The 23,804-nt window shown below is 45.2% G+C and overlaps 1 protein-coding gene across 6 annotated transcripts; it reads right to left on the bottom strand.

Moving 5' to 3' along the window:
• Positions 1-658: 658 nt before the first annotated feature.
• Positions 659-23,219, bottom strand: P2RX5 (purinergic receptor P2X 5). 6 transcript variants are annotated; one of them, XM_075013640.1, is made up of 12 exons: positions 23,054-23,219; positions 18,283-18,433; positions 15,181-15,252; positions 11,652-11,727; positions 10,930-11,026; positions 10,170-10,250; positions 8,550-8,688; positions 6,761-6,897; positions 5,805-5,898; positions 5,089-5,154; positions 3,854-3,936; positions 659-3,019 (listed from the first exon to the last, which is right to left on the bottom strand). In XM_075013640.1, the coding sequence occupies exons 1-12, from the start codon at positions 23,188-23,190 to the stop codon at positions 2,905-2,907; spliced, it is 1,248 nt and encodes a 415-aa protein (XP_074869741.1). In that variant the 5' UTR covers positions 23,191-23,219; the 3' UTR covers positions 659-2,904. The 6 variants fall into 6 exon arrangements, 5 of the variants coding, with proteins under 5 accessions (XP_074869741.1, XP_074869744.1, XP_074869742.1 ...); XM_075013643.1 differs by lacking the exon at positions 8,550-8,688 and having other exon boundaries at positions 6,761-6,814; XM_075013641.1 differs by lacking the exon at positions 10,170-10,250.
• Between the last annotated feature and the right edge of the window lie 585 nt (positions 23,220-23,804).

Below are 23,804 nucleotides of genomic sequence, written 5' to 3'. Positions count from 1 at the left end.
ACATAGCAGTTTTTCCATTCAAGGAGAGAGTCAAATTTCAGCAGCATTTTTCCAGTTCACCCTATTCTGAAGCATAAATTACTAACCACTAACATTCTCTGTAAAACTCTTTCCCACCTCTAGTTTTTAAGGATTCAAGTATTCTGCCCTTTTTTTAAACTTAATGTTGAAATGAGCTATATATGAAAGAGGGAGAGTGACAATGATACTATAAATATCTGTTGCATTGTATAGTTACAATCAGCTTATTTTTGGTCTCCTGCACAACAGCATAGTCTTGTTTCATTGTGTCAGACTGATTTTTTCATAGTGAATCGTGCATCTTTTAAAACATGGGCACTTCAGTTACATTTAGAGGTGCATCATATACATGTACTGTTTAATTTCTGTGCATGCTTTTTTCAAAAGCAAATGCATCCCTTAACAACAGGGGAAAATGGCATGTATAGGGATAATCACCATTCTCTTAAATACAAATTACAAACCAGACATAAGATTGTCCTAAAATAGAAAAATTCCATTGCAGTATATTAACTCCAAGAAAAATATTGAACTCTGTAAACAGAACTCCTGAGAAATCAATAGTTAGGCTATGTCTACACTAGCCCCAGACTTTGAAATAGCCATGCAAATGGCCATTTCAGAGTTTACTAATGAAGTGCTGAAATACATGTTCAGTGCCTCATTAGCATGCAGGCGCCGTGGCACTTCGAAACTGACGTGGCTCATAGGAATATGGGGACTTTGAAGCAGGCAGGGTCCTTTTGAAAAGGAGACCCGGCTGAATGAGCTGCGCGGCGGCGAGCTGCGTCAATTTCGAAGTGCCACGGCCCCCCGCATGCTAATGAGGAGCTTAATATGTATTTCAGCGCTTCATTAGTAAACTTTGAAATGGCTATTTGCATGGCCATTTTGAAGTTTGGGGCTAGTGTAGACACGGCCCTACTGTTTTATGAACATTTTCTGTTTTCTTATTTAAATAAAAAATATGGGATAGGGATGGAGTTTTGTGATTAGAGACGTAAAACTCAACTAAAGAAGTAGTTTGGTCCTTTTCCAAAAAGGTACCATTGTTTTGGTAGATTAAAGTATTAGACTACATTTTTATTTGTGATGAGTTGAGTGAACCATCTCTTAGTATGAGGAGATACAGCATTGTATAATTGTTTCAGCTTTAAAAACTACTTAGCATAGATGTCTAAAAATTGAGTGATGATGGGTTACTTAAATTTACTTAAGCCTTTCTTCAGTCAAGCCAAGCTGTCAGTTTTCACCTTATCAAGTCATTCATCCAGGTGGTTTTTTTGTTTAGTTGAAGGAAAAGGCTGACCTAAGAGGGTGGTCATATTTCAGAGCATGATACTGATTTTCACTACCTACTTTTTCATCCCAGGCTAGTGAGTCACATTTGTCTCCAGGAAGCACAGAGCCAAGAGAATAGTCTCTTGGGGGTTTACTTCCTACTATTTCTTCCTTCTACTTTTGGAAAGTTGTATCACCATCTCAATTTAGATCTAGAAGTCTGAGTCAGAAACAGGCCCATTTGTCCTTTCAAAAGCCAATGTAAGGGAAAAATATTCAAGTATTAGATTTCTGATTTTTAAATAAATCCTGTCACTTGTAGTGGTTGGAAGATCCATAATGACTAGGGAAACAAAATGTTCAGGTGATGCTATTCCTCTTTCACACACCCACCATTTCAAATTGTAGATACAAAACTGCAGATGTAGCTGTCCCTTACTAATGCCTCCCAGTAACTCAGTGTTTATTCCTACTGGCAGAAGTATCAAGTGCCTGTGTGCCAGAAATCTATAATAAAGGCAGGATAAATCCATGGAGGTTAGGTCCACCAATGGCTATTGACAAGGATGGTGTCTCTAGCCTCTTTTTGCCAGATGTTGGAAATGAGCAACAGAGAATGTAAATTGAATAACCAAGCCTATCATTGTTGAGCAGTTTGTTTCATCTGCTTTTCTCAGCAACTCCTTTTTATTGTTGCTGTGCTTTTCTTTTGGCTTATGCATAAGAACAGCTGGACTATGTCAGACTAAAGGTCCATCTTGCTCAGTATCATGTCTTCTGGCAGTGACCAATGCCAGATGCCCCAAAGGGAATGAACAGAACAAGAAGCATCATACAAATTGTTTCAGAATATTCTAGTCAGTTATGTGCTGTGCCATGCTATGCTTTCTTGTACTCCAAAATGTCATTACCTGGATCAATTACTAGGGGACAGCCATTTACTGTAGGTTATCCTAATATCGTTAAACACTGGGTTTAACCAAAGACCTGTATTAATTTACTCATGAGAGCTCTGCCAGGCCCACTGCAAATATCACTGAGCCTTGTTGGCTTTGGAGTGGGGTTGGTAAAATGCTACTCTGGGAACAGGAGGATACTATGGTCTGTATAGTAAAGGCTCTTCCTTGTGAGTCACTTTACCTTTGGTATGTTATTTGAACTACAGACAAATGGAAGCCCAGCTCTCATTTATCTTATGACAACAACAGCCCAGATAATTTCAGTCTTCTCTTGCAGGTAGATCAAGCATTTGGGAACTAGTGTTGCAGACAGCTGAATAGAAGGTGAATCTGTTTTTCCCAACCACCACCTTCTTAACGATGTCAAATGCCACATGCATGTGATTGTCACTGACCTTTGATAACAGAAGTGATATGGTGCCACTGAATATGCTGGTTATCTATGTATGTACACATACCAACATTGCCTAGTTTCTTCTTCATTTTTCTTTGTAAACAAAGGTGCTATAGTAATTACACAGGTGTCACCAGTTTAAATTAGCCTTAAGGCAGAAGATGTGACTATTTAGAAAACTGATCTCTTGAACGTGACTCTGGGCATCCAAATGGTACAACAGACCTGTACATAGGTGGCTGCTGCATTTTACCCTTTGGTCTCAACTGTCTGTAGTTGTCTCAGCTGTTCAGGTGTAGCTGGCAATTCTGAGTCCTGATTCCGATTCACTGTTCCAGCTGGTAAAGACCCCCTTGAACTGGACCTGTGGGAACAAAAGGCAAGAATGGCCATGAAAGGTTAGCAGTACCTTGAGTGTATTTACGCTGCTGCAAAGCAGAAGAGAAGTCTTGGTGCAATCTTCAGCATTTCCAGGAGACGGACAAGAATAATTAACGCATTGCTTCTGGAGGTGGGTAAATATCTCCCTGGTTTGGCTAATGAACAGAGCTTGGCTATTTTCATAAGCAGTCAGTTCTTACAAAGTGTTCATTACAGATGTTTGTTGTTTCAATGGATTGTTTTTAAAGATGAATCTGTACAACACAAGCTACATGGAGTCATAGTTTTTGCATAATGCCAGCAAATAGCTGCAGCATACCTTGCTCTAGCTCCAGCAGATGCTCTGCACAGATCTATGGGCAGAAATAACCTTAAATATTCCATGAAGCTGGACCTATAAGATCTCAGTCTGTTGTAACTGAGAGCAGGACATGTCCCCTTTGACATCCTTGTTAGACCTACACCAGCTTAGCCATCGAGCCACCTTAAACATAGCAGCTCCTAGGCTGGAATTCTGATTTTCCTCTGTATTATGCTTTTAGTAGTTGCTACTGATTCCATTTGGCCTTGTTATGGGGGGAGAACCAGGAGGCCATTTGCAGCCTGAACAATGGCACAGCAGCCTTCCCTGTTCCCCGATTCCAGCAATGACTTACAGAGGGAGAACTCTGGTTACACTCGTCTGCCTGCATGTAATCTCCTGGAATCAAATGGCCTCCCTCTGTTAATAACACTTCCCAGCTTTCTGTATTTCTATTCATTTAATGACTGGACAGTATGAAGTTACACACACAAATGCAACAGGGTTCCCACTTACTTCACTTCCTCATATTTTTTGCCTCGATAGAAGTTGCTCTTTTTCATCAGATACAGTAGCACCAAGTCACAGAAGAAAGCCCCCTGCAAAATATTGTAGGCAGCATGTTACTGTAAAAAGCAACTGAAGCCAAAAGCATAAACTCCCTGTAAAAATCCTCAAAGCTGCTACATTATCCTCTCCTTAAAACTCACCAATGCTGTGAATCATACAAAATGGACTCTCAGCCAGTGTACCGTGGACCTTGCTTACTGTAGTAACATCAGCCCCCAGCTGTCACTTTAGGCTCTCGTTTGTGTCTTGCGTTCACCTGCTCTCCCATATGTAGACTGTAAGCTCTTTGAGGCAGGGACTGTCTTTGTTTTAACAGGCACCTTGCACGTGGGGGCCATGACTGGCAACTCCAGGCACAAGTGCAGTGCAAATCACCAGGTCTTCAGTCTCAATCATGCATGTGAAAGGGTTTAGCAAAGCAATTATTTCCACTTCACAGGGCCAGAATACCTTATACTAGATATAACTTAATTAGACATCTCCAGGATCTAAGCACATCACAAAACCCCTGTGAGGCAGGACAGTGGTATTATCAATCCCTGCTGTGCACGTAGGAAGCTGAGACCTAGAGAAGTGACATGAGTTCCCCAAGGTTCCGATGAAGACTGAAGCTAAGACGGGAATTTAAACAATGTCTTCTAAAACCCAGACTAGCACCCTCACTGCTGCATCATGCTTTCTCTGGGTCTTCCATATCTACTTATGCAAAATAGCTGACGACTTCTCCACCAAGAAATAAAGCCAGCTTTAAAATGGATACACACTGGCCTGGAAAACACACTGGGTTCTCAGTCATCAACATCCTTGTTTCCTACACATGGACCAGGAATGCAGTGTGAGTCTATTAAGCTTTTACTCATTCCCACAGCAACACACCAATTTCCTCCACATGGAGCAGCTTATCTAAATTGATTTCATACAATGGACAAACGAGAAGAAAAATACACCATGTCACAATTCCTCGGAGGTTTCTGATGGTTTATAAACTTAACTCAGTAATAATAGTTTAGGAGTAATGGGATTAACTTTATGTAGGCTTTCACACCGTAATCACCATGGTTTCTGAGCTAAGAGCTACCTGGCAAACTTTATCCTGGTAATATCTCAATCCCAGGATTTGGACATGACTCAGATGCTGATGCTTTTCCTCCAGTAATAAATAGGATGATGTATTTACTTACTGCACCCATAAGCGCAAGTCCTGAGCCCACGTTGATTATTGTTGGAATGATGTTAAATTTACCGGCCTGCAAGAAATATACCACAAGCTGAACTGATGGCCACAGAGTTATACTTCGGGTAAATTTGGCTCTGTGCATGTGTTTCATGAGCAGTCTGTGATGGAAACCAGCAGGCGGAATTCCTGAGTATGCTTTGGGACTAATGCTGCATTCTAAGAGCCATGGGTTCTTCTGGTAGCAACCTGGGCCTGCTTGACTTCCTGAGCCTGTGGTGTCACACCAGACTAGGTCTCATCTGAATGCTTATCTTCATTCTCCAGCTCAGCATCTCATACTACCATGGGCCCTGTGAGGAAACCAAATAATATCTTCCCTAGTCCTTGCATTTCTGGACATCTATGAACCATTGTCCTCAATGAGCATCAGAGTGTAGCATGGATCCTGCAGGCAGATTGACTAATCTGTTAGTCTTATTTTAAGCAGCTCAGTGCTTTCCTTCAGCCTTGCTGCACTCCAAGCTGTTTTCTTCCTGTTGTGTACTGTCTGCTTGCTGTGCCAGTGAAAGATTGCCTGCCAACACCTGTTCCCGTCACAAACAGGGGAGTGGTTTTGCCCTCACGCTGTCCTCCTGCACTCTGCTGTCACCCAACAAAAGGCTGACTCCACCCTAATTTCTTCCAGGACCAGAAATATCCTGGCATAGGCTCTGCCCTCACCTTGCCATTCACCATGACATCAAAGCGGATGCCGTATGCTTTTATCAACGTCCTGTACTCAACTCCTGCACCATCTCTGTAATATTTGGCAAATCTAGAAAGCAGAGAACACGAGAACATTGAGTTTTAATCCAGTCACCTGCCTCCTTCACGAAAGAACATGTGTGACCTCACACTCTGTTCAAACCCAGGGAAAGTTCCCTTTCAAAAATCAGGGTCACTTTAGATTTAACTAGCATGACCTTGTCCTAAACTTGAGGTCTGAAAGGAGCAAGTGGATAGGTTGGGTGTCAGCCAGGTCCTGACAGCATTTTTCATTTCTAGCCTTTCTTAACCCCCTGAAATCACTGTAATGGCCTCAGCATACATCTCCTTATCCTTACAGTGGGAGAATGGAAGGTAAAAACCCTACACAGTTCAACTTCATGTCTGGAATCCAGGGATCACTCTCAGTGGCTGGCTGAGTCTGGTGGGAGAGATGATGAAGTAGTAGTACTTAATTCAGAATATGAAAGGCTCATCAAAATTCACAGGTAAGATCTGTAATCCTGGATTAAGAATTAGTGCAAATACATCAAGGCTTCAGTATCTGCAGTGTGTGGAGGGTACTAGCTTTTCAGAGAGAGGGAGTGGGATGGAGGAGTAGAGAGAGAGATTGTGTGTAAGTGAGGTAGTAAGAGAGGTAGCCATGTTAGGCTGTATTCTAACAGAACAAAACAGCAGTCATGTAGCACTTTAAAGACTAACAAAATAATTTATTAGGTGATGAGCTTTCATGGGACAGAAAGTGTTTTGTAATTGAGGTAGTAAACAACGAAAAAATATTAAAAGGCCATATACCATGGAACTGGAATAGGCTCAGCTGAAACAGTTAGCCAGGAATAGATAGGAACAGAACCTGATTTAACCTATGAGCTGATATGGTGGTACCCAGTCCCATCACCACCTTTGATTACCTGAAGTTGTATCCAGAGGAGATGGATTTTTCAGCAAACTTGTTATCTAGACGGCTAAAAGAATAGTGAGGGTTGCATTCAGAAGGAGGCTTATCAAGATCACAGTTCCATTCAATCTGAATTCCTATCACACCACCCTTAACAAAAGAGAGACACATTTTCAGTATGCTTTTTTGTAGCTTGGCTTGTTCATTTTTAAATCGTGTCAGCTCCTCTACTGAGTGCCCCACTAGGGACATGAAAGAGGAGAAAGGGGCTTCCTCTGGCCCTGAACTCGTACTCAGATCAGGATGAGCCAAACTCAGGAAATTGAAACAAATCACATTTTCCAACAGTCATCCTAGCTCTTACAATGCTGGGCACCTGGAGACAGTTTCACTGAGAACGTCCCTCAGTGGCCTGACATCAACCCAACCCTACCTAGAAGGACCCACCTGTACTCTCTTGTCACAAGGGTTTTCATTCCCAGGATGTCCTTTAAGTTCCTATCAGCTGACACCTTCACTTTAGCAAAGAGGATATTTGTCCACTAAGATAAAATTTAGTCCTATGCAGAGGATCAGCATGAAATGCATGCATTACTTAGCCGTAATTGTGTGGAACTTGACAGGAGCTTAGATCCTGTGCTGTCTCCTCTGTACAGTGGTGAATTTCATCCTCAACACTAAAAATTAAATTTTCAGTGTTTCTTTGGACTTGAAAGGATTCCACAGACAGTGTATTCTCGAAACCTACATTTCTTTTAGGAAGTATAGTTAAATGTAGTCCTTCAAGGGACCCGAGAACAAGTTCTGTGGAACTCAAAAGCTTGTCCCTTTCACCAAGAGGAGGTGAACCAGTAAGAGACATGATCAGTTTTCTCTATAAGCTGTGCACTTGTGCAGAAACTCAGGAGAGATACCACCCAGCTGATTAGCAGATCTACACAGAAGGGTTTTTTGTTTCTATGGTTAATGCCAATTCACACATCGTTAGCACACACAAAAAATTTATTCCATGCATGGATGGAAATGATTAGAGGGACCACTGGCTATGTCTACACCCCTCTTGTCCTTCAAGGGACACTGTTACAGCTGGTTATGGCAGCGAGGGTGGCAATTTGACATGCAAGGTCTAGGAATTTTTTACATAAATCCTAAACAGACATTTCAACAATGTTTAAAGAAAACAAAACAAACCTCCTGTGCAGCCCTACAATAACAAGCCAGGGTGCTCAGCCAGACATGTACAAGACTCCCTACAGCAGGGGTCAGCAACCCCAGCACAGGTGCCACGAGTGGCACGCAAGCTGATTTTCATCAGCACACGAGGCAGAAGCTCAGCTCTGCCCTCCTCCCCCCCTGCAGCCAGGAGTTTGCTCAAAGCCAGGACGCCTGTGGATTAACAAAAGAGCAGCTAATGCTACCAACCACCATTTAAACGGTACAGCTCTGCATCTTCACTTATTTACTAATGAAGCTGTTGTAAGTAAGACTATTAGTGACTTTAAAAGTATTACCGGCACATAGAGGTCAAAAGGTCAAATTTTGGCACTCTGCCTCAGAAAGGTTGCTGACCCCTGCCCTACAGTTAATGCACAACTGGTCAGTTGGAAATTCTTCAGCTCCATGGGCTTTATTATAGGCAAGAGACAAGATGATCTTAAAGTCCAACAACCTGCCCCAGTTCTGGAACTCAGAAGTCCTTGTGTGGGGGAAGCGTTGTGGTTGGGGGAAGGACTGTCAGCTTTTCCAGAGAGCAGTGTTTGTTTAGCTGGAAAGGTTCACAAGAGAGTGAATAATGTTCATACCTCAGATGCCATTTCCTGAAAATCACTCCCAGCCCAGCTCACGAGTTCGCCCAGCTGGAATATGGGGCAGTAAAGGTGCTGTGAACTGTAGTGGCAGGTTTTCAGGTAGGAGTCATCATCCGTGTTTAGCACATTCGTCCTGTATGTGGCAAATGACAGAACCACTCTGACCTTGCTCTGCCTGTGCTGCAGAGGAACCATAGAAAGATTCTCCTCCAAGGCCACAAAGGAGTCTCCTCTTTGACACCCATCATAATGATCCAGTAGGATAGAAAGGACATCCCTGCCACAAACCCTATTATCCTCTGAGCATCTCTGCAGCCACCCCAATGAATGCCTCCTCCTGCTGTGCAGAGATGTGAACAAACCCTGCAAACAGATCCACACCTGCAGATTTATACCCAGGCAGACCTGATGGAAAGATCAGGCTGTAAATAAGGATCCAACCCTCCTTTAGGCCATTGATTTTTCAGAGCCATAACTGGATTGTTCCTTCAGTTTTCAAGCAGAGCTTCCCATTGCAAGTCTGTGTTTTTTTTCTCTCTCATAAAAATGTACTAGATAGGCACACACAAAGCTTCCCAAAGTAGTGGTTTGAAAATGGTGGTTTCTGTATAGATTTCTGTAAGTGAGGCCGCACCCACATTTCCTACTCCCTCCTTCACACCCATCCTACCAAGTGGAAAATTTAAAATCGCATTTTCAGCAGAACGTGCCCAGGTTATTTTATACAGCATAATAATTTGGGGGTGAAATGACAAAGTTCTTATTTCTTTTTATCTATCTGGGGAAAACACAACCCCCTGTTAGCTTCCCCCCCCCCTTAGAGAGTTGATTTTTCTCAAAATCAGAATTTCTTAAACTATGTTCCACAGAACACTGATTTTTTCTGTCGTCAGCGCACAGGTGTGCCGCGAATGTCTGATACTTTTTTTGATATCATACATTGATGGTCTACATTTTCTGTTAATAAAACCAGCTACAATGTTACTTCTTCATTGCTAAGCCACCTGATTAAATTACTTCATTTTGTTTGTTTGTTTGTTTGTTTGTTTTGACAACAATTTTTAAAGATTTTTTTTAATGCAGAACACCTATGAAAATAGTAGTTTGGTGTTCTATGGTCTCAAAAAATTTAAGCAACACTGCTCTAAATGAAGGGCCAACTAGTCCATTCCCTTTTCTCTGAATACTGCTGTGAGATGGATGTGCTGGGTTTAGCCTATGGGCTTGTTACTCAGCTCATCTGGAACAGATGAATAAAAATCCTGGATCCCATTGACCTCATTGGCTGGTGAAATGACAGTTTGGATCTACACAGCCAGATAAGACTGTTATCACAGATTATGTTTCACAAGTGACCATATAAATCCAGCCAGTGTTTGGCTGGGAAGCTTTCACCTTCCCCTAACCTCCAATCCCTCATTACCTTCGCTACTGCTACATCACCAGAGGCCAAACGTGGTCCTCTGGTTACCAAAGGAAAATAGTCACCATCCTAGAAAGAAGTGTCCAGATCACATGCATAGAGGAGAAAACACAGGAGCCATTTGGATTACTGACAAAAGAAACATGCTGAGAGAGAAAGAAAGACAGAGAGATGACCAGGCACATACTTACTTGGAGAATTTAAATTTAGGGAAGCGGATTGAGTTTTTGATGTAAACAGTGAAGTTTTCTGCCTTTGCTAACAGGGGTTTCCTGAAAGAGAGGGGCAAAGCTCACTTGGGTTTATAGTCGTCGTTCTTCTGCCCATTATTTAGATATTTAATGGACAGAGTCCAATCCTGCAGAACACCCCTAGAGAAAGGGCTGATGCAGCCAGACCCTTGGCTCCTATTCAGAATCAGTTCTGTTCCATGCTCATCCACTTTGGCCAGCCTCCCTCCATTGTCTTGCTTTGTCAGAGAGTTGTTGAACAAAAAGGCAGTGTTAAAGGGACTCGGGGAACAGCAAGAGTTGGCAGGTGCCCTCAAAAAGCATTGGCACCATCTTTAGAAAGGAGCAAGATGCAGGCCCTGGGTGCCCTCATGCAGAATTTCCTGCTGCACTGACGCATTTTAAACACAGCAGATGTTTTCCAAGCTTGTGCATTCAAGCCAATGGGAATCGCTGTGTAACCGCAGAGGCAATGAGACCACTGGCAAGGGAGAGTGAAGACTCTGCTTTATAGTCTTGGCCGAGGGCCAGCTGGCTTTAGCTCCTAAGATCACAGGTTCATTTCCTCCTGCCCACAATCCCGGGTCTGTTGGCCTTACATCTGCAAATATAGCCCAATGACTTATCTTCAGTTGCTTCTTAGGAAACAGAGTTATACAGCACTTCAAAGTAAGGCAAAACCGGGCAACTCAATGCCAGTAACAGCACAAGAGGAACATACTTGGGCTTGGATTTTTTCTCCACCGGACACCAGGCTAATATTTCACATGTCCCGCTGCTGTTGCTCCCGACTTTCAAACAGCGGCCAGTCTTGACCCCTGTGGTGAAGACGTTGTGGAAAAGGTCACTCAAGGCTGGCCCCTCCCTTTTCCCTGGCCCACTAGATTGGATTAAACGTTACTTTGTCTCTTCCCTGTAACCCTAACTCCTCCCAGCTCCCCACTGTTCTCTCCCTGCTAGAACAACTGCTCAGCTGTTGCTTTTCTGAACAGCCTCAGGGTATCTAGCGGAGTGACTGTAAGCCACATCACTTAGCAGAGCTCTGCTTAAATGGGCTGCAAGCAAGTGAATGATCTCAAAGATGACTGAGAGAGCGAATCATGGCTGCTTCCTCTCAGGGACTGACTGGAGACATCTGAGACCACAACTGTTGCAGCAGTTCAGCATGATGTTTGCTTTCACCTCCAGAGGGAGCAGGCATCTACACAGCACGGCTGTGTCTACACGTGCCCCAAACTTCGAAATGGCCATGCAAATGGCCATTTCGAAGTTTACTAATGAAGCGCTGAAATGCATATTCAGCGCTTCATTAGCATGTGGGCGGCAGCCGCGCTTTGAAATTGACGCTCCTTGCCGGCACGTCCAGACGGGGCTCCTTTTCGAAAGGACGCCGCCTACTTCGAAGTCCCCTTATTCCCATGAGCTCATGAGCCCATCTCTTACCATTGCCAGCTATCACAGCTTCCCCTGCAGGGCAGTCCCTGTTCTTGAAGCACTGTGCGTCTGGAATACCAGTACTCTGCAAAGCAGATGATTGCAGCAAGTAAGGCACATGACAGAAAGCATAATGTGCTTTTGCTGGAACTGTGCTCCACGTAGAACTTCATGTGCCCTCCTCACAAAAACTGTTAGACCTACATGCCAGGAGAGGGGCACTAATGGAAAGGGATACATCTGAATCCACATCAACCTTCCAAAATTCTGCGCAGCCACTCCGGCTGGAGGAGCAAATTTTTGAACAGGGGAGTAAAATACTGTATTTTTCTCCCTCCTCCTCACAGTAAATGGGTGAGACTTTCAAAACCACCTAAGTGATTTAGAAATCTGAATCCCTTGTGCTCCTAAGTCACTTAGGTACTTAGGTAATCCCATTCTTTCTCTCTGGATTGGCATACGTCCATGAGGTTTGCAAGGATGGTTGCAGCAGGGTTATTAAGTCACCTTTACAAAGAGCCTCTGATAGCATCCTTTATGCAATGGGGACCACATAAAATATCGTTGTCCTGGAGGAAGCTTATAGTTTAACAAATGGATGTGCACGCTGGCATTCAAGAGCAACCCAGCAATAATAAACCAGTAATGAACTCAGTGACTGGCTCTATCCGTCATGTTATTTTTTATGTCATGCCACTCACTAGCCTCTGAACAATTGTGAGAAAGGACAACAAGAGAAACAGGTTGCATGCCCCAGCTCCCGCGTGTCTCTAAAAACAAGCAGAAGGAAACAAACTATTATTAAGATGACAGGCTAAAGCTACCTTTGCTTTCATTTAAAAACTTTCTCACCCTGAAGTAAAGCAGAGATATCCAACCTGTTGGATTGGACACCTGCTTATTCCTCTGCCATCTCTGAATGTTGTGCTAACCTTGCCACTGGAGGGCAGTGTTGTCTTACTCAACTAAGCTCTGGATGTCTGGCAGGCCTTCAGAGTGCTTAATTTCAAATGACCTCTTTAGACAGATATGGAGCCTGGCCAGAGGAAATGATGGTCATTTACTAGATCTCAGCCCTGAATGCTTGTTACCAACACACACTGGCTTTCCAAACTGCCTGAGGGGTTGACCACTGCTGGCATTTGCTACAAAATCAGGCCCAGGATAGGGCAACATTAGTAAACATGTTGGTGAGAGGGTAATTAATGGAACCAAACATTTCTACAGGTTTATGACTCACAGCAGCACAGCCAGTTCAGGCTGCTTAACTGAGGCTACGTCTACACTACTCTGGAAGGTTGACCCACTCAGGGTTGATCTTCCAGAGTCTATTTTGTGTGTGTAGTATGGACATGTGAAATCGACCTCTCAGGGGTCATAGCTGACTCCTTTAGTCCTCACAAGATGCTTTTGTTGACCTTCGCCAGTATGGCCAAGTTAACTGAGTGCAGATACGTCAATTTTAGCTACACAATTGCTGTGGCTAGAATTGCATATTTGTGGTTGACTTACTTTGCCTAGCATGGACATAGCTGGAGTCTTTTATGATAGGACTGGCAAGAATTCCTGTTTCTTGCCTAATTTTGGACCCAATCCTGAAAGGTGCTGAGCAGGAGCTACTTGGAAATTCAGGTGTTTAGTACCTCTCAAGCTGGGACATAAACAGGGGAATCATTTCCTTTAAGGATCAGGGTAAGTATTGGGAGACAGGATGTGATCTTGCAGAATAGTTAGTGTTTGCAGAAAGCACAGGGTACTGTCTCTTGTAATGTAGGCTGGGGGTAGGTTAGGGTTACTATATAAAAGAGGGTACCTTTGAGAGGGAGTGTGTCTGTATCAGTATCTACGAACTCATGTTGTATTAACGTGTTATAGCAGGGGTCAGCAAGAAGCCAAGAGTGGCACATGAGCTGATTTTTATCGGCACACGAGGTAGGAGCTCAGCCCCACTCCATTTCCCCGATGCAGCCAGGAGTTTGCTCAAATCCATGCTGCCTGTGGATTAACAAAAGACCAGGTGATGCTACCAACCACCCCCTAAACAGTAAAGCGCCACATCTTTATTTATTAATAAAGCTGTTGTAAGTTGGACTGTTAGTGACTTTAAAAAGTATCACCGGTAGTTGCACGGTACATAGAGGTCAAAAGGTCAAATTTTGCTGCTCTGCCTCAGAAAGGTTGCTGACCCTTGTGTTATAGTATATCTAGTACATAGGGGACAGGGATAGCTCAGTGGTTAGCACATTGGCCTTCTAAACCCACAGCTGGGAGCTCAATCCTTGAGGCGTCCATTTAGGGGTCCTGCTGTAAGTGCAGGGGTCTGGACTCCATGACCTCTCAAGGTCCCTTCCAGCTCTGTGAGATAGGTATATCTCTATATATAATACAACGTGAGTTGGTTGATACAGATACACTCTGTCTCAGTGTGTTCTCTCTTCTGAAAGATCAAACAGGGTAACCCCAGATAAGCGTCCCTCTCTCTAAGCCAACTCAGGCAAGCTCTGGGAAAGAGAACAATAGATATTGTGCCTCTTCACTCATAATGACAGACACTTAGCAGAAGAACTGCTCTCTGGGGCTTTTCCTACTCTTCTAACATGGCAGGGTGGTCAGAACGCCAGCTCTGGGCTGCAGGTGAACCACCTCCAAAAGGGGAGTAGCTAATAGAGCTGGGAGCCTGTTTACTCTGGTACTTTACAGCACTGTAACCTGCTGTGCTCAGGGGTGAGTAACATCCCTGGGCGAGAAAGTTACAGTGCAGCAACATGGAAGTGTAGACAAGCCCCACCTGCCCAGGGGGAAAGGGACAGAACTACAAAACTGGGAGAAGCTGGATTAAGGCTGCTGCAGATGTGAAAATCAGCACACAGGCCCCAGGAGGTCATCTGTGGGACTCAGGAACAAAGGAGAGGAAACTTGTTTGGATCAGCACATAAGGCCCAGAAGGAGGTGCTGGGGAATCCAGAACAAAGCAGAAGGGTTGGCCCATGGCGCTCAAAAAGCTTGTTTTTGAACAAAGATTAAACAGAGAAGGCCTTACAAAGGGAAATACTATTTTAAGTATTCCAGCCTGACTGTAAATGATTGTCAAGAACTAATGGGGATCTAAGTCTGGGTGCCTGCAGGGCTACCTGAAGCCACGAGAGGGCACTCAAACTACCGCCAACTACAGGCACCTTAGCTACACTACACCCAGGATTATTTAATCTGGACGCCACTTGAGCTCTTCTCATGACCTCTCTTGGTCTGTTATGGTCTGATTTCCAATGGTGCTGAGAGCCTGCACTTCTTACTGAAGTCAGTGGAGGGTATAAAGTGCTCAGCACTGCTGAAAATTAAGCCAGCTGATACTGCCCTCCCTGAAGGGTAATCCACTTCTTCCCTCATCGAGTTACTCCTGCTCAGGCCTGAGGAGAGCTCCAGCTCCCCAGCTATGCAGATAGCGTCTCGAAGTATTCCTATTTCTCAATTTTAGTCTTTGTCAGTTATATCCATATGGGGGTGGGGAGTGAAGGAAATGGGGGGTCGTTCTTCCTACCTCAGGGCACGTGTCCTGCTTTTGTTTTGGGGTCACAATCAGATTGGTCATAATGAAGAAAACATTTTCACCCTAAAAAAAGAGAAAAAGAAGCTTTATAAACCCGTTTTTAACTCCTAGGATCTGCTTTAAAATGTTTGTGCTAATCAGACCCCATGGCTGCCAATGTGTTATTTTATAATACAAAATCCTAGTTCCTACTGAACACCTTGCAGGTTGTAATGGCTTCAGTTGCTCAGGTTTCTCCCACTGATGAGATCTGATCCAGTCCTTATAGTAGGAAGCTCCTGGAGTCCTCACTGGCAATAAGCTCACACGTGGCAACACCCGTAAGAAATGCCTTCTGCCTTCTCCTGTGGATGAAGAAACTCCATCCCATCCTGACAGGCAATGACTAGCCTGATATACACACCTTGGTCACCTCTCATCTGAACTACAGCAATCTGATAGACTTGGGCATGACGCCTCTTGTGCCAACTCTCCTGCACTCTCTACACTGGCGTCCTGTAGAACAGCAAGTCAAAGTCTTGGGTCCTTATCTTCTGTAATGGCTTGTCTCAATAAGCATGTGTAAATGAGCCTTAAGACCCAGGATGAGGACTGTGGTCAACAACTCTCCTCCTCAAGCCCAGTGGCTCTGTCTGCCACCCAGATGTTGAAGCCAGACTGTGGAATGACCCCAGAATCAAGGACCATCCCAGATCCTCCCCACCTCTTCTTCAAATGTCATCTGCATGCCTCCAATATAAACTCAGAGCAACAGGCAAGTGAAAAAAATCACAGCCAGAACAAAATGATCCACTGTACATACGATACCCCCATAGACAGAAGAGGACAGAAAGGCTAAACCACATGCATCAGATGTTGGTTATGTTGTTGAATGCACTACTGGAAAGTGTTCAGATACTACAGTGATGAAGGCAGGATAAGAATCAGTCCTCAGATAAGGACCTGTATAGAACAGATTTTAATTGCTACACTGACAAACCAGCACAAGCATACTGGTTCTGTATTATTACAGGCATTGACTAAACATGCCAGAAGTGATGGTCTATATCCATACCAGGGAGGGGTTCTGTGACACTCTGTGGTTGCAGGGTTAGCCAATGGAAGACACTTTATTTAGTGGACCATTACTTGGCTTTGAAAAATACATTTGGCTCTAACTTCACATCCTGTTTTGCTGCATTGATTCTTACTGGGGCCAGCAATCAGTGGCACCTGGGGCATTTGGGAAAGGGTTTGAGTGAAATGCATTAACCTTGAAGGATAATCAAGAGCATAAACCAAAAGCTCTGGAGACCTGGGGAAGGAGCATTTGACAACTCCATTCACTCCCCTTTCAAAGCACAGTGCCCTATTGTGTAAGCTCTATGGGCAGTTGCCACCTGACAACTGAACAAGTTGGGATAGAAGAAGTTGTGTGTTTGTATAGTGCTTCCCCACCAGCATTGCTGCTATAACTATGGGAGTTTCCCTGTAACAATCTAGTAACTAGTGCTAAAGCAGCTTGATGCAGTACTGCAGGACACTGAAGTATTTGTGATAAAACAATCAACCACAACATCTTTTGCTTCATAGCTGTTTGCAGTTCAAATGACTTATTTCCTCCTGCAAACCATGCAAGGTAGTTTAGTGTCAGATCAAAACACAAGCAACCATGGGAATGAGCCATAATATTAACCTGCAGCTTTTGCTTGCACATAGTGGGTTCTGATAACTCCTGCTTTTCCCTGTTCACCCCCACTTCAGTTCAGTGATATGCTGCAGAGGAAATAATGCTGGACCAACATGTCAGTAGTGTGAAGTGCCATTTCAAGAGATGGGCTGGACATATTTTAAAAACACACTACACCGGAGTGACACATAGTGACAGGGCTAGTGACAAATCATAGCTCATGAGTCATGCTGAAAATAATTATCAGTGTCCCTGGCTTCTTATGTGGATGGATATACATATGTGACACCTGGCATCAAAGTCCTGGAGCCCAGTAAGGGTAGATAGAGTTTTGGTGCATTGCAACCATTCACCACACAGAGGCCAGGTCTACCCTACTGTGGAAGATTGAATTAAGGTATGCTAATTACTTACCTGAGCTGGCATACCTTAATTCAGACTTCCACACGAGCTCCACTGCAGGGTCGACAGGAGCGAACACTCCCATTGACTTCTTTTACTCCTCACGAGGAGCAGGAGTAACGGTGCCAGCAGGGGGTGTGTCCTCTGAGTTCAATTTAGAGCATTCTTACACAACACACTAAATTGAACTCCAGAAGATTGACCGTGGCAGCGTCTATCTTCCGCCGAGCGTAGACAAGCCCAGAGTCTGATTGCATGTTACATGCCGAGCATCTCACCAGTGGCCACATTCTTCTCATTAGCATTGAGATTTTGTAGTTCGGGTTGGCTAGTGAGCATTGCAGAACACTGCAGGTTGAACCTATCTAGTCCAGAACTCTCTAATCTGGCAACATTTGTGGTCCAGCATGATTTTAATTAGCTGGATGTCCACTTGTCATGGGCATAGCCAAGTTTCCCATGGTTCCATACAGCTACCTGTCCTGGCTCTCAGTGTTCTGTGCTGTTATTTAGATCTAATTCACCCCTAAATGTCTTGTAAGAGCCCAGTATGCAGTGGAAGTGTTGGTAATGCTGCTAGAGCTAGACAAGAGTGACATCCCATGGTCTGGCAAATTCTCTTGACCAGTGCTGGTCAGGTCCTGAGGGTGCCAGACCAGAGAGGTTCAGCCAGTAGTACCAAATCTGAGTGAGTGCAGAATGTGGCAGGAGAAGGATGTGCTTGCTGGCATGCACAACTTTATTGGATTAAAAGCACAGCAAGTGACAGATTGCAACAACTGAGTACATTGCTCTTGTTTTGCTGTCTTCTTGTGCTGTCTCACTGTCTGTGGGTTTGCTGTCTCGGAAAAAGCAAAAAGAAGGCACAGAGTTGAGATTCTTTGGTAGCCCCACTCCAGACATTAACAGAGCTGGAGGAACTGGCAACTTCAACCCAGTCTTGCCAATTGAAACCCAGTGGAATTACCGCTATTCTTCTAGCTGAAGAAAGTAAGGCCTAAAGCAAGAGGCCTAACGCAAACCTGTGGGGGGATGACGTAATCAGCAACGTCCCATAGCCTCTCCCCCAGCTCTGAGGTGTTGGTGAAAGCCACGCCCTTCAGCTTGGTGATGACGGAGCTCTGGATGGAGGTGTCCGAGTCCTGGTAGCCTTTCTTGACAACAAATACCCATCTGTGAACAGCACAGCAAGCAGCAGCATTAGCCAGAGGGGCAACAGGGCAAGTGAGCTAGAGCAGGGCTCTGCTGAGGTTAGACCCTTGGATGACAAGCCACTTGCCCAGCAAACCCCCCAGTGAGCTCAGCTCCTGAATGTTTCCAAGGCACTGCGGCAAACAGAACATGCAGCACTTCCCATCCATTGAGCTCCCAGCACAGGCTCATGGCCCTCGCACTCCCACCTCTGTTCCACCCCTGCCCACTTCTTCCCATGAGTTCAGGGACTGTCCCTCCCTTTTCCCTGGAGGGGACTGATAACATCATTCATTATTCCCATTCCACACACAGAGGAAAAAGGAGAGAAGTGAGTTGCCCAGCTGCACACTAACTCCATGGCAGAGCCATGAAGCCAAGCCAGCTCTCCAGACTCCAGCTGCCCTGCTCAGCTCACCCCACCTCCACACAGCCAGGGAGAGGGGGTGGCTTTGTGTAGCCAACAGAACATATGACCCAACTCCAGGTAATTATTACCTAGGCAAAGCTCCCACTTGACTTTGACAGGAACAAGTGGAGACCCTGGCTCTGTTGGTATCACCCTGCTTTGCCACATACGCAGCATTTGTTTTGGGAGCACCATTTTTTGGCATCTGGAGGACATTGACCCAAGCTGCCCCAGGCCTCTGCCTGATTACTCAGATAAATAATATGCATTTTATAACCTGCCACAAAATTGGCAGCCGCACAGCAGGTGCCTGCTAGGGAGCTGCAGACCAGGAAAGAGGGCAGAAATCCTCCATGAGTGTTCCCAGCTTGGGTCAGGCTCTTTTACACCCCAGTGTAATGGAACCAGCAGGTCTGAGATGATGTCACTCCCCGGGGCAGGGTTTGTTATGAAGACTCCAGCCATCCTGTCCAGCAGGAGATGTTGCCCTACTGCTCTCAGAGACTCGACATGGCTCTTCCTGTCCAGAATATGTTCGCTGCTCTGAGTCACAAATGACTGGAAGAGCAATTTTTTGATGAAGTTCATATGGACAATACTGTCTCAGATTTGAGTGCCAGGGACAAATTGCACACACAGTGCTTCTGTCCTATCATAGATAAACTTAGTATTGAGATAGACAATGAGCAGCATATGCCACATTGAATGAAAGGCTCAGTTTTCTTGTGACCAGATCAATGTCCAGAGCTGAAGTCACCACTAGACCAAGGGCATTAGTGGGTATCTATCCATCGGATCTCAAACATGCATTTACAGATGAATTTCTATTGTTCTGACACATATATGCAGAGAAGAAATCTGTGGTAGCAATGACCAGTGCACAAACAGCAGACAAGTTGGTGACAAGTCTTTCAAAGGTCATCATTGCTTTCCAAATGTAATTTGTCATCTTGGGAACAAACTGCAAAAGGGAACACTCTTTTTCAAATTAAAACCTATAAGGAACTGTCTTCAGTCTACCATGCTTGGGCAGAAATGACTGAGAAGGGCTATCTTCCCTTGCACTACTTTCAATGGAGAGTGAGCTTTAGAGAAAAATGACATTTGATGATGTACTCTGTGATTTTGCTAAAGAAAAGAGTCACAAAGCAAATATTTAATTGTATGTTATACCTGTAAGCTGTTTGTTGAGTAAAGATTCAGTACACCTCCATTTAAATGATCTTCAACATTTGCATGTGTAGTCTAATAAAAATAGCAAATTATTAAGTGTGATTTAGCAGTTTTCTTTTCTTATTTTTGAGTCAACTATGAAGTTGTAGGCCCTAGGCACTGTGCCTAAGAGATAATCTGGCCCTGATCTGAGTCTTGCACAGCCAGATGGGTGACCTGCTCCCTCAGGTCAGTTTTGAGTTGCAAACAACCTACAGCATATGCCTTGAAGAGCAATGGGACAACTCCAAACCTGTGCTCATGTCCATGGGTGCTGCTGCCCCTGGAGTGTCCTGCCAGAGCCCAGCCTTGCTCTCATTCCTCTGAATTAGAGCAACACGTAGGTCTCTTCCCTTGTCTGTTCCAAAGGCAGAAAACTGAATTATCTGAAATGCAGGACAGAAACCCACAGTGTGGCCCACCCTAGGAGACTCACTCATCCCTTTGCCCTGGTGCCGTGACCTCAGCACCAATGCATGCACCTTGGATAGCTCCCATGCTGCCTGCATTAGGAGGCGCTCTCAAGGTGTAGTGAGACAGACCTTCTTTGAAAGCCTGGGGACATGAGTCCTATTCACCCAGACATGGATGACATGAATGTAGCAAACAGGTGTCCTGAGCAATGTTCCCCGTAAGCTGACCACTCGGACGGCCACCCCAAAAAGAGTCATATGCTGCCCAGCTGATTATCAGAGCACCCACAGCCACCCACAGTGGGCAGCCTGTGTTTCGATCAGCGTTGCACATCCACACATGCCTGGGTGCACGTAACAAAATTTATTCTGCCCAGGGAGGGAGAAGTTAGAGGGAGTTCTGGTCCTGAGACCAGAGAGGCAGGAAGCTGAGCCTGCACAGCTGAGGGGGAATTACCTCACCATGTGAGGGAGCTGCGGCAGCTAGCAAAGGGAGTACTGGAAGGGGTCGTGTGCCAGTTCCTCTGTAGCAGTGTTCCCCACCTTTTCAGTAACACGGCACACTCCAATTGGACAAACAAGTCCATGGCCCAGCCACTTTTTACTCATGGGGGATGTGGGGGAGTGGAGGCACAAGCATTTAAACCTTGTCGCAGCTACAACAGGCTCCTACCCTCCCTCCCTCTCCTCTTGCCGCAGCAGAAACGGGGTGCTGGGCTCTCTCCCAGCCTGTTTGGGTCAGGAAGCAGCATTTCAGCTGCCTCCCAGCGTGAATGGGCCCTGGTGGGGTCGGCATTTCCCCTTGCAGTGGCTCTGCAAAGAGCAGTGGCGAGGGGAAATTGACAGATTGTCATGGCACACTTGGACAGTTCTCATGGCACACCAGTGAAAAACGACCGCTCTATAGGACTGCTCCAGAATCTGGGGGGCCAGACACCAAGACAACGAATCAATGGGGAACTTCAGACAAGCTAAACGACCAGATTAGAAATGACATGTTTGGCTGGGCGGGGAGCCAGAACCCTTGGAATGCACCAAGGACTGAGCAGGCCACAGCCTCCACAAGTGCAAGCAGCTGCCCTGAGGGCTGGGGATACAACGTCACATGCCTAACTCCTGCCTGCTTCTAGAGGCAGCCTAAGAATAAATCAAGAAGACTCCCCTGCCCCACCCCCAGTTCTCAGTTTCTTGTCCCCCTCTCTCTCCATCTCCCCCTGCTCCCGAAAGCACAGCTTTTCACTGTGAGGACTTGTCAGTGACTCTGTTTGACACAGGTCTCTAGCTCCTCCCATTTGAACGTCAGAGGGCGAGCCAGTGTGGGCAGACGTGCCTGATGTGGCTCCAGGCTGCTCCTCTGAATGCATACTGGTGGATAATGAAACATTATGCTAATGCCATTTATCCCTCTGCTGAGATGCAAGCCCAGCCTGACAGCAAAGGGGTTAACACAGCCACCTATGCATGGGGCTTAAACACCCATGAAAGGGAACAGCCCGCTCTATTTTCAGGGTTTCCCAGGCAGAAGTCACTTTGGTATTCTCTTTTCCCAGGGCGGAGGGTGTCAGACTGACCGTATTGCATCTTTAAGAGCTAGCACATGCCAAGCTTCCGTCCCTGTTCTTCCAACTAATGTACACAACAGCACAGAGAGCAACTGTTCGTCTTGCTATAAATAAACCCAACTGGCAGAGTCACTCTGTTATAATTATACACTTAAGCTGGGGAAGGGGGTGGGGTTATCCAAAGGACAAACAGCTAAGTTGGTGTGCTTGGTTGGAGTCTCTTATGAATAGCATCCGGGATCATTCTGGGAAGCCCCGATACTCAGAGAGGAACAGCGCGTGCATTGCACATAATTCATCAGCACGTTGGGAAATGGAGCTTTGACCAAGCTCCATTAGGTCATTCAGCACCTGATCCCGTGAGGAGCAAAGCATTGAGTGCAAGGAGAGATGAGGACACCCGGGATGTTGTAGGACTGGCTCCTCTCTTAGCAGTGCTGGAGCTGTTACCATGCCAACCATTCCTGCTCTGAAACATAGCTAAGGCCGACTTACCACTGCAGCCTATTCCGGCTTGCTCAGCAAAGGAATCTGCCATTCAGTACTGACCTATTTTGTTCTCAGTTCCATCATACAGTCACTATCACATCCAGAGACCAGCACTTAACAGCCCCCTCACCTGGGATACCCTGAATGTCAGCAAAAATAGCCAGAAACACTCCTGCTTCTAATAAAGCCTAGCTACAGTGGCTTGGGACCCTAATTAGAGAATTCTGAAATAAGGCTATAAATAATGCATCGCCAGGCAAGAGTAACCCTTTGCTCTGATCTCAAACCTAATGATAACTTGAAATGATAAAGGGAGAGAGGAAAGCTAAATATTTCTACTGGGGGAATCTACATAGTTATTCTATTCTATTCTATTATAATTAGGAAAATCAAGCATTCATATTCAGATAAAGCAGCCTGGAACCCTCCCTGTACATACAATCTCTCCTTACAGCCACTGCACCAAGCTCCATGGGGGTGACTATCACATGCACTGAGTGACCCTGACCACACTTACCCCACCAGGTAAACCAGGATGGACAGCTGCACCACTCGGTAGAGAATCCCCACCTTCTTGTTCTTCGCAATGACATATTTTTCAGTTTTATAATCAAAAAGCGACAGACAGAGCCCCTTCCAGCCGACCTGCCCCATTCTCTCTGCTCGCGCTGCATCAATGACAGGCTGAAGAGGCGGCACTAGCAGTCTGGATTATTCACACGTGCTCTGCATTGAAACATGACCACACCAATCCCTGAAAAAAAAAATAACCTGCTGCTGATCTCCACCCCTTCCTTCTGAGCTGCTGTCAGGCGAGCAGCAGCACCTTCCTCACAGCCAGTAGTACAGTAACAACCAAACTTTCTAGCCAAAGAAATTCATCTGCCCAGGCACAAGTTCCTGATAAACATTGAGCCCAAGAAAATGCTGGATCTTCTTGTTCCTTTCCTCAAAATCAAGCAACAACGATCATTAAAACAGATCTACAGCTATCAGAACCAGAGAGGTGTATTCTCTCTCTCAACCTGAGGAGCCAAATCCTAAAGTCCTTGCTTGCTTTCATGCAGTCTTTATTCTGGCAAGAAACTCTCTTCCACTTCCTGGGGAATGTGCTGGAGCAAGGAGAATTTGGCCCATCTGAAAAAATCCAAAATACCGCAGTGACAGAAACACCCTCCCCCAGCACAAAGAGCAATTTAGGAGACTAATCTACAGAGTCGATGTACCTATGTATTAATTGCATAAACAACCAGGGTTGAAAACATAAA

The sequence above is a fragment of the Carettochelys insculpta genome, chromosome 19, assembly GCF_033958435.1.
Source record: "Carettochelys insculpta isolate YL-2023 chromosome 19, ASM3395843v1, whole genome shotgun sequence".
NCBI lineage: Eukaryota > Metazoa > Chordata > Testudines > Carettochelyidae > Carettochelys > Carettochelys insculpta.
The sequence above is the reverse complement of the archived record's forward strand: the minus strand, read 5'-3'. Positions and strand labels throughout refer to the sequence as shown.

What these genes read in the sequence shown, in the direction of transcription:
- P2RX5 (XM_075013640.1), bottom strand. Translation starts at nt 23,190, where the DNA reads ATGGGGCAGGTCGGCTGGAAGGGGCTCTGTCTGTCGCTTTTTGATTAT. An exon ending in AGCAGGACACGTGCCCTGAG is followed by an intron (nt 11,728 to 15,180) that starts GTAGGAAGAACG and finishes TCTGCTTTGCAG; the next exon opens with AGTACTGGTATTCCAGACGC. An exon ending in CCTAAATTTAAATTCTCCAA is followed by an intron (nt 8,689 to 10,169) that starts GTAAGTATGTGC and finishes TGCCACATACAG; the next exon opens with GACGAATGTGCTAAACACGG.